The sequence below is a fragment of the Populus trichocarpa genome, chromosome 14 (assembly GCF_000002775.5).
Source record: "Populus trichocarpa isolate Nisqually-1 chromosome 14, P.trichocarpa_v4.1, whole genome shotgun sequence".
In the NCBI taxonomy this organism is placed as follows: Eukaryota; Viridiplantae; Streptophyta; class Magnoliopsida; order Malpighiales; family Salicaceae; genus Populus; species Populus trichocarpa.
The window spans coordinates 12,261,783-12,277,899 of NC_037298.2; the positions used below are offsets into that span (position 1 = coordinate 12,261,783).

A 16,117-nucleotide genomic window follows, 5' to 3' on the forward strand; every position below is an offset into this window, starting at 1 on the left:
TATTTCAAAAATTATTAGGTAACAATTCAATTTGAAGGAATTGAAGAAAAAATTATTCTTTCCTTTTAAACAAGGGTTTCAGCCAAATAGGAGGAAAATGGTGTTTGGATTATTTAATGCAATTGTGTTAATTGAATTAATAATGCATGATAAAGTGATTAGATCAATTGAAAGAAAAACAATACCTATGCTTAAGGAATGAGAGATTTCATCTAAGACAAACAAACAAAAATTAATTAGGATGGTTATTTACCATGGAATGTAGTTATTAACTTGTTAATTTAATTAGTGATGGATGAATAAATGGTTAATTTCAAGGAAGTTAGAAATGGAATATTATTCCTATATTTATACATAATTTTGGTAAAAAAAAGGAGATTTATAAGTTCTTATCATTGAATTGATAACTTAGTTAAGATGGTGAAATGAAAATATGAATTATGTGTGGATGGAGATTTGAAATTTATATAATGTATATGTTGGCATATGAGAGACCATAAGTACCATACATTAGAAGGGGACAACTAGCAGAGCACAAGTTCCAAGTTGGTGTTAAACACCATAACATTTTTATAAATATTTATTCAAAGTTAAGCATGTTATTGAAATCTCGTTTCATTTAAAATTCATGTTGTCAAATAATATGTCGAGCTAGTTATCCTAATTTAGGGACTAGCGCCCAGTTTGGGAATGTGGAGCTAGTTATCCTGGTATAGGAACTAATGCTTGGTTTGGACAAGTTAAGCTAATTATCCTGGATTATAGACTAGCATTTGGTTTGGGCATGTCGAGCTGGTTATCCCGGTATAGAGACCAGCGCCTGATTTGTGCAAGTGGAACTAGTTATCTCGAATTAGGGTTGGCATCCGATTTGGGCATGTCAAGCTAGATATCCTGGTTTAGTGACTAGCGTTTGAATTGGAAAAATAAGGATAACTAACCTGAATGTAAAGTCTATGCTTAGTTGTGGTCATAGATAAAAGCTCATTTGATAATGAAAAGGTGTTCAAGAGAGGAATACAATTTATTTGTAACCAAGAGATTGAAAGTTTATCAAAGGTTGATTTAATTAAGTTAAATTAAATAATTTTTGCATATTTTATCTTATGTTATATTTTGATTAATTTTATATGAAACAATTTCAGATACCTCACAACAACACATTGATCTATAGTTGTTTTAGGAATTTCACTTTTGTATTAGATTTTAAAATGTAACAAATTGTTAGGTTATTTTGTATGTAAACATGTCCTAAGATGTTATATTTTGGACTTGATTTTAGAATGTTAGAAACTTATCATGAATGATGTAATGTTAATTAGTTTGAAACTTTGATGATTTAAATAATGTCTTGCCATAAACTTGTTTTAAATTTTTAGATAGATTATGCCATGAACTATATATGAATTATATTTAATATTAATAATATCGTTTGAAAATTATTAATAATGAATGTTTTTTACTTGAATCATAAATTAAGGATGCTAAAAAAAATTATTATTGTCGGATGATATTAAGAATGTCGGAGTCCTAGAAGGTGAGACACTATATTGGTAAGCATATTGGATGATGGAAAAGGTTGAAATCTTTATTTTCAAGTTGTGAAAATTTGATTCAGTAGATAACTTAATAATGAAATAATTAAGGGAAACTCTGCCGAAATCTAAAAAACAATTTCTCACACTTTTAACAATAATATAATATTTATATATGGAATATCATGTAATTAAATTAAAGGATGTTACACCATGAGGGGTGGGCTTTCCCCAATGCTAGGCCCAAGCATGTTGCACAAGACTATGGGTTTTTGGGCCTTTAGGGGGTTTTTAGGCCCGTTATATTTGAGTTTATTAGTAGCCCCCAAGTTTTTGTGATATTTTATACGCAACCACTTTGTAAAATATATTGTACGATGAATTTGTTAAATTTTCTTTGTATGAGAAAAGGGGTGGAAACCCCTGGTAATATACTAGAAAGCCCATGTCTAGGGGCATACACTTTGGTTGAAAAAGAATTTCTAATCATGTTAAGAGGAACCTATACTGAGAAAACTTTTCTAATAGATTAAAAAACTCATGAAGGAGGAACCCGTACTTAAAAACAATGATAAGGGGCATAGTGGACAGACTCATATCATACCCCTACTTAGAAAATTTTTTAAATGGTGGAGGGGATGATCTTATGTCTAAGCTCATATTGTGAAAAATTTCTAAGGAGCAGAGGGGATATGCCCATGTCAATGTTTATACTTAGAAAAACTTTTAAGAGGCAAAAGGGAAGAACTCATATCTACGCTTCTATTTAGAAAAATTTCTAAAGAGCGAAGGGGATGGATCCATGTCGATGCCTATACTTAGAAAAACTTATAAGGGGCGATAGGGATAGACCAAAGGAGAGTTGTGAAATCGCACTAAGGAGGTTTCAAATACATCCCTTCTAAAGAAAGTTGTGCTATCACACTAGGGAGCTTCAGATCCATCCTTTCCAAAAAGAGTTGTCATATCTATCTCATCCTTGAATAGTTGTGCAATTGCATTAGAGAGACTGTGACAATCACTTCTAAGGTAAATTGTGCAATTATACTAAGAAGACTATGTCAATACCATCAGTGGAAGGTTATGGTGTCTATCCCATCTTTAGAGAGTTATGTAATTGTACTAGGGTGACTATGTCAATCTTTTCTAAGGTAAATTGTGCAATCACACTAGGGAGACTAAGTTAATACCATTATTGGAAGGTTGTGGTGTATATCTCATCCTTATAGAGTTGTGCAATCGCACTGGGGTAACTAAGTCAATTCCTTCCAAAGTAAATTGTGTAATAGCACTAGGGAGCCCGTGATGATTTCTTCTAAGGTAAAATCTACAATCGTACTAGAAAGACTACGTTAATCTCATCCTTAGAAGGTTGTGGTGTCTATCTCATTCTTAAAGAGTTATGCAGTCGCATTAGTCGCACTAGGGTGACTAAGTCAATCCATTCCAAGGTAAATTGTACAATCATATCAGGGAGACCGTGAGGTTCTTTTTCAAGGTAAATTATGCAATCACACTAGAAATACTAAGTCAATCCCATCATTGTAAGGTTATGGTGTCTATCCAATCCTTAAAGAGTTGTGCAATCACACTAAAAAGACCATGACGATCCCTTCCAAGGTAAATTGTGCAATCACATTAGGAAGACTAACTTAATCTCATCCTTGGAAGGTTATGGTGTCTATCCCATTATTGGAGAGTTATGCAATCTTACTAGGATGACTAAGTTGACCCCTTCTAAGGTAAATTATGCAATCGCACTAGGAAGATCGTGGTTATCCCTTTCAAGATCAATTGTGCAATCACACTAAAGAGACAAAGTCAATCTCATCCTTAGAAGGTTGTGGTGTCTATCTCGTCCTTGGAGAGTTGTACAATCTCACTAGGGTGATCGAGTCAATCATTTTCAAGGTAAATTATGAAATCACACTAGGAAGATCGTGACGATCCTTTCTAAGATAAATTATATAATTGCACTAAGAAGACTAAGTCAATTTCATCCTTGAAAGGTTATGGTGTTATTTTCCAAGTCAATCATTTCCTTAGAGAGTTGATGAGAGGCTCTCAGACATCACCTGAGAAAATAAAAAGTCATTTTGAACAAGTCATTCATATACAAGAAACTAACATTCTTGTTCTCATTAGCTATGATAATTTTTTATTTGATCAGAATGCTAGGCGTAAGGTAGACTCATTCTTTTTTCTTGGATGGTTTTCAAAGATACTTCACATGTTTTTCAGTTTGAACCAATATCCCACTTATACTTATTGAGAGCTTTCCAAAATCTCGAGACTCTAACTACATTCGTGAAGTTGGCAAATACATATCCTAAATCTACTAGTCTCACTAAGTCCATATGCAAGTAAAAGAAATCATAATTTGACTTAGTGCAATCAAATTACTGCATAACCTTTTTCCTACCTCTTATTGAAGAGTTGTTGAAGCTCTAATGGATCAGATATGCCAACAACTATTATGAGGTCTGTGACACATCTTATTCCAGGAGTGTTTTGATTATCTTCATTTGATGGTGATTAAGGATGTCAATAAACCAGTTATAGAAAACAATTAATGGCTTATGAGCAAGGCTTATGTGTTGGATAATTGAATAATCTCTTGATTCTAGCAATCTAATCCATTTTCCCTAGACAAGGTGGCTGGTAGTATGTACTTGGTGCCTGGTAGGCCAAAATAGCTAGTGGATGGTACCTGCAAAAAGTCATATTTGGTAGATTCGAAGACTTTCAGATGTATAAGTATCTTTTTAGAAATGGAAGACAATGATACTTTTGAGAGAGATGCTATAGAAATATATATGCAATAGAGAATAGAAATTGAGAACTTAAAGTTTGAAGGATTCCATATGTATTTATAGCACATGAGTCTTGTCTATTTATGGAAATGAGGGGCTAAAGTATAATTTTTTTCCTAATAGTTTTAATAAGGGAAAATATCTCTAACATATACATTAATGAGGGATAAATATCTCTTATGTAAATATTAATATTGATGGAAATATGGTAGGCCCTTAGATGACTTTTATACAATATCTCTTACACAACATTAATGTCGATGAAAATATGGAAGACCCTTAAAGGAATTTTATACACATAAGGGTGTAAGAAGATAAAGATCCAAAATGTATCTCTTCCTTTAGGTTTGAGCTTATAAGGGATGGGCTTTACCTAAAAATTAGGTTCAAAGTATAGCAAAATAAAAAGGAACTATGCATGTTTACTTGTTGAAAAATAAATCTAGAAAAGAAAGCTTGCATTGTCATTAATGATAATGATAAAGTGAATAAACTTGAAAGTGAAAATAAATCATTGAAAGAATAGCCAGACAAGCTAAACATTATCTTATCTAAATCCATTCAAAGCTAAAAAAAATAAAATACTAGAAACCATGCTTTCTAATTAAATATGTGTTTTTAATAAAAAGAGGTTTAGGCTACCAACTTAAAAAGAATAAAAAAAATATTTTAAAAACAACTTTGTTAAAGCCAAACAATCATATGATCCTAATTATATATCAATTATTGTAGAGAAATAGGTCATTTGGTTTATACATGTCCTATTAAGAAAGACAAACCTTGTAAAATAACTTGGGTTCCAAAATAAGTCACTTTTAACCACAAAGGACCTAAAAAGGTATGGGTACCAAAAACCTTATCTTGACTTTTGTGTATAGGAATCAAATGAGTATGGGGAGTGGTTTTTGAATAGTGCTTGCTCAAGGTATATGACCAAAGATGATTCATTATTTTTAAGTGTTACCAACATCAATGAAGAAAAAGTCATTTTTTGAGACAACTCAGAAGAAAAAATCATTGGAGTTGGCAATATTAGAAGTAAATCTTCACCTTCAATTGAGAAAGTATTTCTTGTTAATAACTTATAACATATTTTTCTTAGTATTACTCAATTGCGTGACAAAGGTTATAAGATTATGTTTGACCATGTATGTTGTTTGATTCTTGAAAATGACAAAGTAGTCATTGTAGGAAATAGAAAAGGTAATGTTTACAAAAATAGAAAATTATGCATGTATAAGAATAGAAAATTATCTTATTACTAGTATAAAAGTTTTATTTGACATAAAAAACTAAATCATATAAGCATAGATATTCTATCTAAACTAGTTAAGAATGAACTAGTCAAAAGGTCTTCCATATATTGTATTTAAGAAAGAAAAGCTATATGATGCTTGTCAAATGGGCAAACTAGTGAAAACATCATTTAAAAGCAATAATCACATCTTAGCCAAAAGACCAATAAAATTGCTACACATTGATCTATTTGGACCAACTAAAAATAAAAGCTTAAGTGGTAATAGATATGTGTTTGTGATTGTTGATGATTTTATAAGATATATAGTGGTTTTGTTTTTAAAATCAAAAGATGAAACTATTTATGAATTTGTTAAGTTTTCAAATAAGATTGATGTGGACCAAATGTTCAAATTATTTTTTTTCAATTTCATCCTCAAACTCTTTTTTTCATGCGATTCCATCCTTTTTTAGCTAAATTAAAGGGCAATTGAATCAAATTTCTAAGGATGAAATTAAAAGATAAAGGACCAAAGCAGAAAAGGGGTTATAAATGGATAATGGTTTCAAAATTCACATAAAAAGTTTAATTTAGTCATCATACTTTAAAAATAATAAATATTTGGTACCTCAATATTTTCTCAATTTAATTTTAGTATAAAAGTTTATTTTATTTATTTTTCAGTCTCTGTTTGAGAGAAGAGAGAGAGTGGTCATTGAATTCTAATGTAGAGAGAGAAACATGTTGTTGATGCCGATTTTAGCCACCAAAACGGTTGATTTTTGTGTTAAATGGTTCCATTTAATGAGGATAATTTGTATTATATGATTTTTTTAACTTGAAAATGCCTAGAAAAATATATATAAGCTTGAAAAGACTTTTGGTATCGGGTTGATTTTAGGTGTTGGGATGGTTTTTTATGTTTTTTTTAGACCATGGATAGGTTTATCATGGTTCCTAGGTTTGTTTTTAGATGTTTTGAGTCAAAATGGGTTTTTATGATAAAATCGCTTTTGCCATAATTTTCCGAACACAACAGTGACCAGATTCTAGGAAAATCAGACGACGTGTCGTCTAATTTTTTTATTTTCAGAAAAAATTAGGGCAAACAGTATGTCGTTAGCCTCGGAAGAAACAAAAAAAAAAGACTCACGCCTGTGCGTGGGCCTTAATGAAATAAGTTAGGGGGGCTAGTCTAGCTTGCCAAGTCGAGCAGCGCCTAGCCTTTTCTTGTTTTTCTAAATTATTTTTTTCTTTTTTAAAAAATTAATGCTTTTTTATATGTTTTTTTTTCAAAATTATTATTTTTTATTTATATTTAGATTAATATTTCTTCTTTCTTTTAGTTTTGTTTATAAAATCTCTTTTAAATGATGTATATTTTTTGTTATTTTGTATGCGTTTAATTTCTTAAGAGATTTTTTTATTTATCTATAATTTTTTTAATCTTTTTTATAGATGAACTTTATTTTTTAAAATAAAAAATATTTATTTTCAAATGCTATTTCTAATATGTGTAGCCTTACATAAAATTATTTTTTATTCAATGAATTTAATGGGTGTGTCTATTTCTATTATCGTTTAACTGAATAAAAAATTTATTTTAATTAATAAATTTAGCAAACACAATAGGACAAATGCCCCGTTTTGCAAGATTGAATATCTTGATCTATACATGTCTCTTGATTTTTCATGTTTTATTTTTTGTTATTGTTTTTATTTTCATTTATTAACACATTTTCTCAATTTATTTGATTACATGTATGCATAAAAAATTTTATTTTCATTAGAATTTTTTTAATTACAAAAACATGTCGAAAAATCTCATGTATACAATTTTTTTTAGAAAAAAATTTTTATTTAAAACGATTTTTGTACTTGATACTATTGTCCCGTACCATTAGAGAATACAACACTATGAAACCATGTTGCTAATGAGACAATGAACTAAAAGCATTTTTGGCATTTGTTAGTAAATTAAAAGCATCATGCAATAAAAGAAGTCAATGAAGTACAATATTGATTATAAAAATAAAGGTATTAAGTTATAATTTTATTTAAAATAGAAGGATTAAATTTACACCACATCCATTTAATAATTATTATTAACATGTACTAAAAGACCTTGACATTTTATTATAGCGATGAACAATGAAATGCTTTGGCCTTTTACAATTTGATCCTCAAGGTTAGCTAAAAAGCCTTGGCATTTTCACTGTAGTAGCGAACAAAGAAATAATTTGGCCTTCTACAATTTGGTATTTAATGTTTCTTTTTTATTATTTTTTTTTTGCAAATTCATCCTTTAACGTTAGGTTTAATAAGTATTGAACTTCATAATTTGTTTTGATTTATTTTCTATTGAGTTATGTTAGTCTTATGACTCGAGTTTGGTAGATTAACACAAGTTGACTCGGCTAACTTTTTTTGTTCTTTTTTTAATTGATTTTTTTTCTTAACTTCATCCATCAACATTGTGTTGATTGATAATTTGACTTTATATTTTTTTTTTTTTGCTTTCAATGGGGTTATCATGGTCTCATGACCTGGATCGCAAGTTTTGCAGGTTAGCTAGGTTGGTCCAGGTTTTTTTTTGTCCCTTTTCTAATTGATTTTTTTTTCAATTCCAACATTTAGCATTGGATTGATTGAGAATTTGACTTTATAATTTTTTTTCTTTCTATAGAGTTATCTTAGTCTCATGATTTGAGTTTGACAAGTTAACCCGGGTTGACTCGGGATATTTTTTTTTGTTTTTCTTAATTGATTTTTTTTTCAATTTAATTCTTTAACATTGAGTTGATTGAGGATTGTGCTTCATAATTGTTTTATGGGGTTATCATGATTTCATGACTCAGGTTGTGGGTTAGCTTGATTTTAATTTATTTATTTTTCAACTTTCAACTTTCATCTTTTATTCATCCTTCAACATTAGATTGATTGGGAATTGAGCTTCATAATTTGTTTCAACTTTCTTTCTATGTGGTTATCCCGGTCTCATGATTAAGTTTTCGCAACCTTACTCGGGTTAACTCGACTCATTTTTCTAATTAAATTTTGTTTTTAATGTCATCCTTCAATATTGGGTTGATTGGAAATTAGGTTTAATGATTTTTCTTTCTTTCTATCGGGTTACTAGAGTCTCATGACCTATGTTAAAGATTTGACAAGTTAACCTGAGTTGATCCGAGTAAATCTAAATTGATCTAATATATTGTCGTCTTTATATAAAAAACAATATCGTCTTGATTTTTTTTAGTCATGCTATATTTTTATCGATCATTAAGGTTGTTTTTTAACGTGCAAAGTTGACTATGTCACATTGAGTCAACCTACACGTATTTGTTTTTGCTAGAAAATATGTTGACATCTAAATATATTTTTTTTTGTTCAACAAAATTTAATTGAATTCGCAACATAACATCTGCAATTATCTAGTAATATTTATTTATTGTTCAAGTTTGATAATAATATATAAAAGGTAAAAAAAACTTTATATCTCAAGTAATTTACTTGTGTTTGGTATTGTGATATAATATATTTTTTAAAAGTATATACTAAAATTATTTAAAAATATTTTTAAAAAATTAATTTATTTTTTAAAAAGAATAATAATTTTAAAAAAATTATACATATAAAAAAAACCCTTAATACAAAGATGGCTTGTCTCGCGTCCAAACCAAAAAGTAACCGTATTCAATGCATTATTTTTTTGTTTGACTTCAAATTTAAAATCAATTACCTCGACAAAAAAAAAATTCAATAAATTATTTTATGATGATAAAAGGGCCAAAATAAGTCAGATTGCCAAACAACAGGTATGGAGGTTGAGAAATACCCTGTTAGAGATCTTCAACTCCACCAGGTCCTCCACATGAACGGAGGAGATGGAGACAATAGCTATTCCAATAACTCATTACTTCAGGTGATCTCTCTGTTTGTATCTTAATCATGGAAATCAGATTTTCCTCTAAAGCCTAAGTTATTTTGTAGAAACAGTACTAATGGCATTAATCTTTGCTTTCTTGTTTTTTCAACAGAAGAAGGTGATGTTAAAGGCAAAGCCCATTCTACAAGAAACAATTGTGCAGCTGTACAGCAAGAGTTTCCCAGAGTGCATAACAATGGCAGACATGGGGTGCTCTTCAGGACCAAACACTTTCCTGCCAATATGGGAGGTCATAGAGGCCATTGATGAAACATGCCGCAAGTTGAATCGGAAGCCTCCGATTTTGCAGGTGTTCTTGAATGATCTTCCAGGGAATGATTTCAACTCCATCTTCAGGTCATTGCCAGGTTTTCATAAGAAACTTGAGGAAGAGATGGGTGGCAAGTTTGGGCCTTGTTTCATAGCTGCCATGCCTGGAAATTTCTATGGGAGGCTTTTTCCAGCTCGTTCCCTTCACTTCGTTCATTCTTCTTATATAGTCTCCACTGGTTCTCTGAGGTCAACCATTCAGCTATAGCTTACAAGTAGTTAGTAGAATAGAATTATGCAAACATGACATTTAATTTATTTTGTGCTAACTGACATTTCATCTCACCAAATTATACACGAAAGATTGTTCAGCTTGATCCGAATTTTCAAGCATCAAAAAACTGATTTTGATTCCAGAAAACGCTGGCTCCCAGCTGTCTGAAAAACAGACCATGTTCCTTTCTGTTTTTAACACAAAAACTAAAGCTATTTTAATACATGCATCAATGGCATCACATGTAAGTTCAGTTTCTCACAAGCAAATGCTCAAGCTGTACCTTAGCTAGATCTATCCCATTTAGTGTGTTACGTGCCCAACCCATCCACTCTGCATTTCTTTCTCACAGGGAAATCTGGAATCCATTGGTTTTTGGACATGCTAATAAATGCCAAATTAAGTTTAGTGCAGTGCATTTTCTGTTCAAACATTGCATAAATTGTGCTTGCTCTACCAGGTTCCGAGAATTCCACTGAACAAAGGGAACATTTACCTGGCAAAGACAAGCCCTCCTGGTGTCCACAAAGCATACTTGAATCAGTTTGAGAAAGACTTCACAGCATTTTTAAGATCCCGATCAGAAGAGATGATTCCTGGAGGTTGTATGGTGCTTACCATCTATGGAAGAGATGAGAACAATGATTCTTCTGTAAAACACAGCCCCACCATCTGGGAATTTTTTGGGATGATGCTGAATGACATGGTATTAGAGGTAACCACGCTCGTAAATCACAAAGGACAAGATCAATGTTGTTAAATCATAGACTAATAAGTGTAGAGGCACTTATAAATACTAAATTAATGTCTCCCTTTTGCTGATTTTTTGACTTGGTGCCTGCATGTGCATGCAGGGATTGATCGAAGAATCGAAGCTGGACTCCTTCAATATTCCATTCTATGGAGCGTTAGCTGAAGAAGTAAGAGATGTGATTCAAGCAGAAGGATCGTTTACCATCAAACGGCTTGAATCCTTCCATGTAAGTTGGGATGCAAGCATCGACGATCGTTACAGAGATACGATGGATAAGTATACGAAAGGCAAGTTCGTAGCAAAGAGAATGAGAGCTATTATGGAGTCCATACTGGCAAGGCATTTTGGAGACGAAATCGTTGATGTTTTGTTCCAAAGATTTTCGATCAAGATAGGAGAGTACATGGAAACAGTCAATGGTGAATACAACAATCATGTAGTTTCCATGGCTAAGGCATGAATCCTTCCTTGGATTTCTCAGTTGTCATCGGATTACGACTCTCTCGGTTTTAATTATTATATTAACTTTTCAATAATAATATTCTTATGTTAAAAAACTCACTCGTTTCAATAAAAATGTTTCTTTTTATACTTTTTTATAAAAAAAAATATAGTAAGAATCACTATTCAATTAGTTAATTAATTTTATTCAATTTATAGAAAAAAATTGTTTACTCTAATTCATTCATTTTTATTTGTTGCAAATTATTAAATTGTATAAAATAATTTATTGTTTATTTTGAGATATTTACCTTTTCATATTAACTTGATGAAATGAAAAAAACAAACTTTTAATACAATTACATTTTTAAAAGTATTTTTAAAAAATTAGTATGTGTGTGAGAGATAACATGTATTTGAAAATTAATAAAATAAAAAAAAAATTGAAATTATAAAATATTTGAAAGGATAATTTTAAAAAAAATTACTTCGTTTTGTCTTCATCCCAATCGATCTCTCATTTTCAAAGAGATGAAAAATTGATTAAAAATTACCTATGAGATTAAGATTTTTGTCTCCGTTGTAACCAAATCATACTTAAAGTTGTGTTTGGTTAGTGTACTGAGAAAAAAAAATATATATATAAATATGTTTAGTTAAAAAAATAAAGATAAGAAACATAAAATAAAATTACCTCTCTAATATTTTTGGATTAAATTTTTATATTTTTAAAATAGAAAGTTCGAAGAGAAATGTCTCTTTTATTTTTATTTTTTTTATTTTAAAATAGTAACCAAACACTATATCGCATCTAAACCAAAATGTAACCATATTCAACGTATAAAACCTAGCCTCGTGATTCTTCGACTTAAAATTTAAAATCTATTACCTAGACAATAAAAAAAAAAAAAAAAAAACAATTTAGTATATTATTTGACGTAGATAAAAGGGGCAACAATAAGTAAGATTCACTCACACACACACACACACACACAGAAACCTTTATTACTAATGGCATCAATATTTGCTTTCTTGTTTTTTCAGCAGAAGTGAAGTTACATCATCTTTAAATATAAAAGGGGGTTAAATGAAGATTTTCAAACTTGATTTTTTTATATTTTTCAACACTTTTTCTCACTTTATTTTTAGTGTTTTTCTACAAGGTTTTTATACTTTGATTTTTTTTTCTAAATTTAGAGCTTAGATTCATCTTGTCGATGGATATTTAAGTTACATAATCTTTAATTCAAAAACCTTGTAGAAAAACAAAAACCTTGTTTAGATGTGTATCTAAACCAAGATGTTGTTAGAATCTTGACAGACATATTGCAAACATCTTAGTTGCACAAGTAAGAATTAATAAAGCTTTAGATACAAATGATTCATCATTTATAACAATAAAAGTTTCTATCTTTTAAAGTATTTTAATAAATATATACCCTTACTTGTTTTTATTTAAGTATTATTATTTTTATTATTAATATACATATTAAGACTTTAATCTTATGTATATTACAAGTTAGAATATATATATTTAGTATTCGTGGTAGAGTTGTATTATTATTATTATTATTTCAAAATTTAACTCTTATACATAGTCAACTCTTCACTATCATGACTCATCTGCTATTTTCCACTCCTCTAAGAACTTCTCTATCCTCTTTTTCATATGTAATCTTTTTTGTCCTGTCTCTTTTATGAGAGGATTTGTCAACTTCCACTAAAACTCTCTCCTAAACTTCTGTTCTTTAGACTTCATACCTTGCATCTCTTGTTTTTTATTTCGCCTCTCCATCCACTCACTCCTGGATTTATTGCCTTTGCGATTTCTTTCTCCCTTTATTCAACAAATATGCTCTAACTAATCTCTTAAACGATACCATTTTATTGAAAGAAAATGGAGTAGGTGAGAAGGAAAACATGGTGAAAAACAACTCTCATATCACAAGAAAAGCCCTGTGCATTTGATTTACATTACAATACTTTCAATACATGTATAAAAATAACTCCAGAGACTCAAAGGATAACTATATCATTAAACATGCACTTGAAACAACTAAAAAGACGCATTAAATTGACAATACATACCTGCCTAAGTCCCAAAAGAGCTGACAGTATTTTGCAGATCAAACGTTGATGTACGAGATGGATTGATGCATCTCTACTGATTAACAAACTCAACATAACAATATCAAAATATACACAGGAAACCTTATGCAGTTTCAAAGATCATTTCTCTCGTTCACCACCATAGGAAATCAAAACTCATTCCATAGAAACAGCACACATTAACACATGATCATTCCCAGACATCAACTTCCAATTGCATCCACACAAGGAGTGAAAAAGAAAATGTCGTCAAGCCGGTCATTACTAGGGGAGTTTCCGCCGCACACCAAGAGCCCCTGGTTGCCGTTTAGGCAACCGCCAGCAAAAGCACACCAACCGCGAGGCCCCGGATGATCATCGGAACCCAGCCCATCATTCAACCTCTTCCAGGTTAGAGTATCAGTGTCCAATGCATATGCCTCACTTGCAAATTTTCCAGCACCAAGGTGGCCCAAGTCACTAGGGTCTACTTCTCCACCAGATATGATTATGTATTTCCCAATCCCGACCGTAGAAAACACACTTCGAGCCGATGGTTTTTCCCCGCTCGTGTCGACTTGAGTCCAGGTTCCCTGGATCGGATCAAAGCAATGCACATCATTCATCTCCACCCCGGAAAAACCGTAAACAACCCATATCTTTCCCTGAGCCACAGCAAGCCCAGTCCCACCTCTGCCCTTGCAATTGTCACCTGGTGTGGGATACTTGACCCACTTCTTTTCAATCACATCATACTCCCACAGATCATTAAGCCGGCCAGCAACACCACAGCCACCAAAGATGTACACGTGTCTGTCATCGGATGCAGTTGAATGGTAGCTCCGGTGAGGGGGCCCAGCATCACCATTTGATAGTAGAGTCCACTGATTAGTAGAGGTGTCAAAAGAATAAAGCTCATTGAGCTCCTTATGTGTGGCATCCCTGCCACCAAACACATAGATGGTTTTGCCAACGGTGGCCATTGTGACTCCAACACGTGGTGGAGGGATATCTCCGGTTCCATCAGCCACGGACCAAGTTAGAGTCTGGAGATTAAAGACATGAAGTTTGTTGTCAACAGGGACACGAGGTGCAAACTCGCCGCCAAAAGCATAGGCCTCGTGTCCAACTAGGGTTATGGCATGTGAACTCCTGGCTCCAAGCCCCGTTCCTTTCTGGTTAAGCTGATACACAAATTTCAACAAAATCCAATTATATTAGAGTTGGTGATAGCTTGAGATTCATGGGATTTCCTAGTTTTGTTCTACCTATTGACAATTGCAATCAGATTCAGTTACACAATCACAACTAAAATAGATTCAACCCTAAAACACAAAGGGTCGAATTACCATTACCTACTTCTACACTTCAGAAACAAATACTACTGTTGATGCTTAAACTGGTGCGAAGATAACTCTTACAATTGAAACAAAATACAAAAATCACCATTATCAATTATGATGACAGAGATATATAATAAAAGAGTAATATTTATTAATCAATCAAGGGGTTGGAGAAGAAACAAGAAAGAATTCACCACATATCACAGCTGATGAAACAGACTAATTTAATTCAAATTATTTGGGACCAAGAAATTAACACACCAAAACTATAACTAAAGATTTTTTTTTTTAATAGTTTGAAACTTTGGAAAGCAAGTAAAAGAGAAGTAAAAAAGAACTGATTACCTTGACCCATTTGCCTCCCACTCCCACCACAGCCATCGAGTGTGTCGGGTGAAACTCTTGATGTTTTTCGATGGGCAAATCACCTTAAATTTATGGAGGCTAGCAACAATGTGCGGTCTTCTTGGTGACAACTACGTATATACACTTAGCTTTCGTTTGTATTTACCAAACTGCGTCTCCTGGACTGGATCGGATATTCATGCATCCTCGAGGGTAATGTTGAGTCCCCATTTTTCTGATACAATATTAAATTACAAGATTCCTTCTCAGTGGCAAGGGACGTGCCGTTCTGCTACCCTCGGCCCTGTCCTTAAATTGTTTTTAAAAAATAATTTGTTAAAAATTAATTATTATTTTTTATGTTTTAGATTATTTTAATATATTGATATTAAAAATTTTATTTTAATATATTTTAATATAAAAATTACTTTTGAATTCTAACCACAACTACAATTTTAAATAGAAATAAATTAAAAACAAAACTAATTAAAATAATAATATATTATTTTTAGTATGAATTTATTTAATTAATTTTATTTGTTTTTATCGATGTGATCTGTGCAATAATCATAATAAAAGCCCGGGCTAGCAATAACTGGAGTGACTTCGATTGAGGGAGGTAGCTTGCTTCTTGACAAAGACCATTAAAAGTAATTAGACGCTCCAGCTAAGCCTAAGTTAGTGATAATGAATAGGAGTCAGAAGCTCAATCTCCAAATAATAATATATTATTTGAATAGAAAAACTTGTGTTTGAACAAATAAACAAAATAAGTAAATATACAAGATTTTTATTTTGTATAATAGAATATTTCTGCGAGTGTGATTGCGGTTGTTTTTTAGAGTGTTTTTCACTTGAAAATGCATCAAAATGATGTTTTTTTATTTTTAAAAAATTACCTTTTACATCAGCGCATCAAAATGATCTGAAAATACTAAAAATATATTAATTGAAAGCAAAAAAAATAAAAAAATTTCAATTCTTTTTAAAAACGCTTTTGAAACGCAAAAATAAATAGGATCATAGCTACTTTAATAGCAATTCAGAAAAATAAGTAAATATAATTAGGTAAATTTTTTATTTTATATG

The 16,117-nt window shown here is 31.3% G+C and overlaps 2 protein-coding genes across 2 annotated transcripts; one reads left to right on the plus strand and one right to left on the minus strand.

Annotated features, from left to right (window-relative positions):
* Positions 1-9,396: 9,396 nt before the first annotated feature.
* LOC18105361 (S-adenosyl-L-methionine:benzoic acid/salicylic acid carboxyl methyltransferase 1) lies at positions 9,397-11,402 on the plus strand. Its single transcript, XM_024585523.2, is given in 5 exon segments — positions 9,397-9,510; positions 9,626-10,006; positions 10,009-10,032; positions 10,518-10,772; positions 10,912-11,402. Coding segments are annotated over 5 exon segments (1,125 nt in total). The 5' UTR covers positions 9,397-9,405; the 3' UTR covers positions 11,272-11,402.
* Positions 11,403-13,194: 1,792 nt separating this feature from the next.
* LOC7469333 (nitrile-specifier protein 5) lies at positions 13,195-15,295 on the minus strand. The gene is made up of 2 exons (XM_002321165.4): positions 15,029-15,295; positions 13,195-14,524 (listed from the first exon to the last, which is right to left on the minus strand). The coding sequence occupies exons 1-2, from the start codon at positions 15,062-15,064 to the stop codon at positions 13,565-13,567; spliced, it is 996 nt and encodes a 331-aa protein (XP_002321201.1). The 5' UTR covers positions 15,065-15,295; the 3' UTR covers positions 13,195-13,564.
* Between the last annotated feature and the right edge of the window lie 822 nt (positions 15,296-16,117).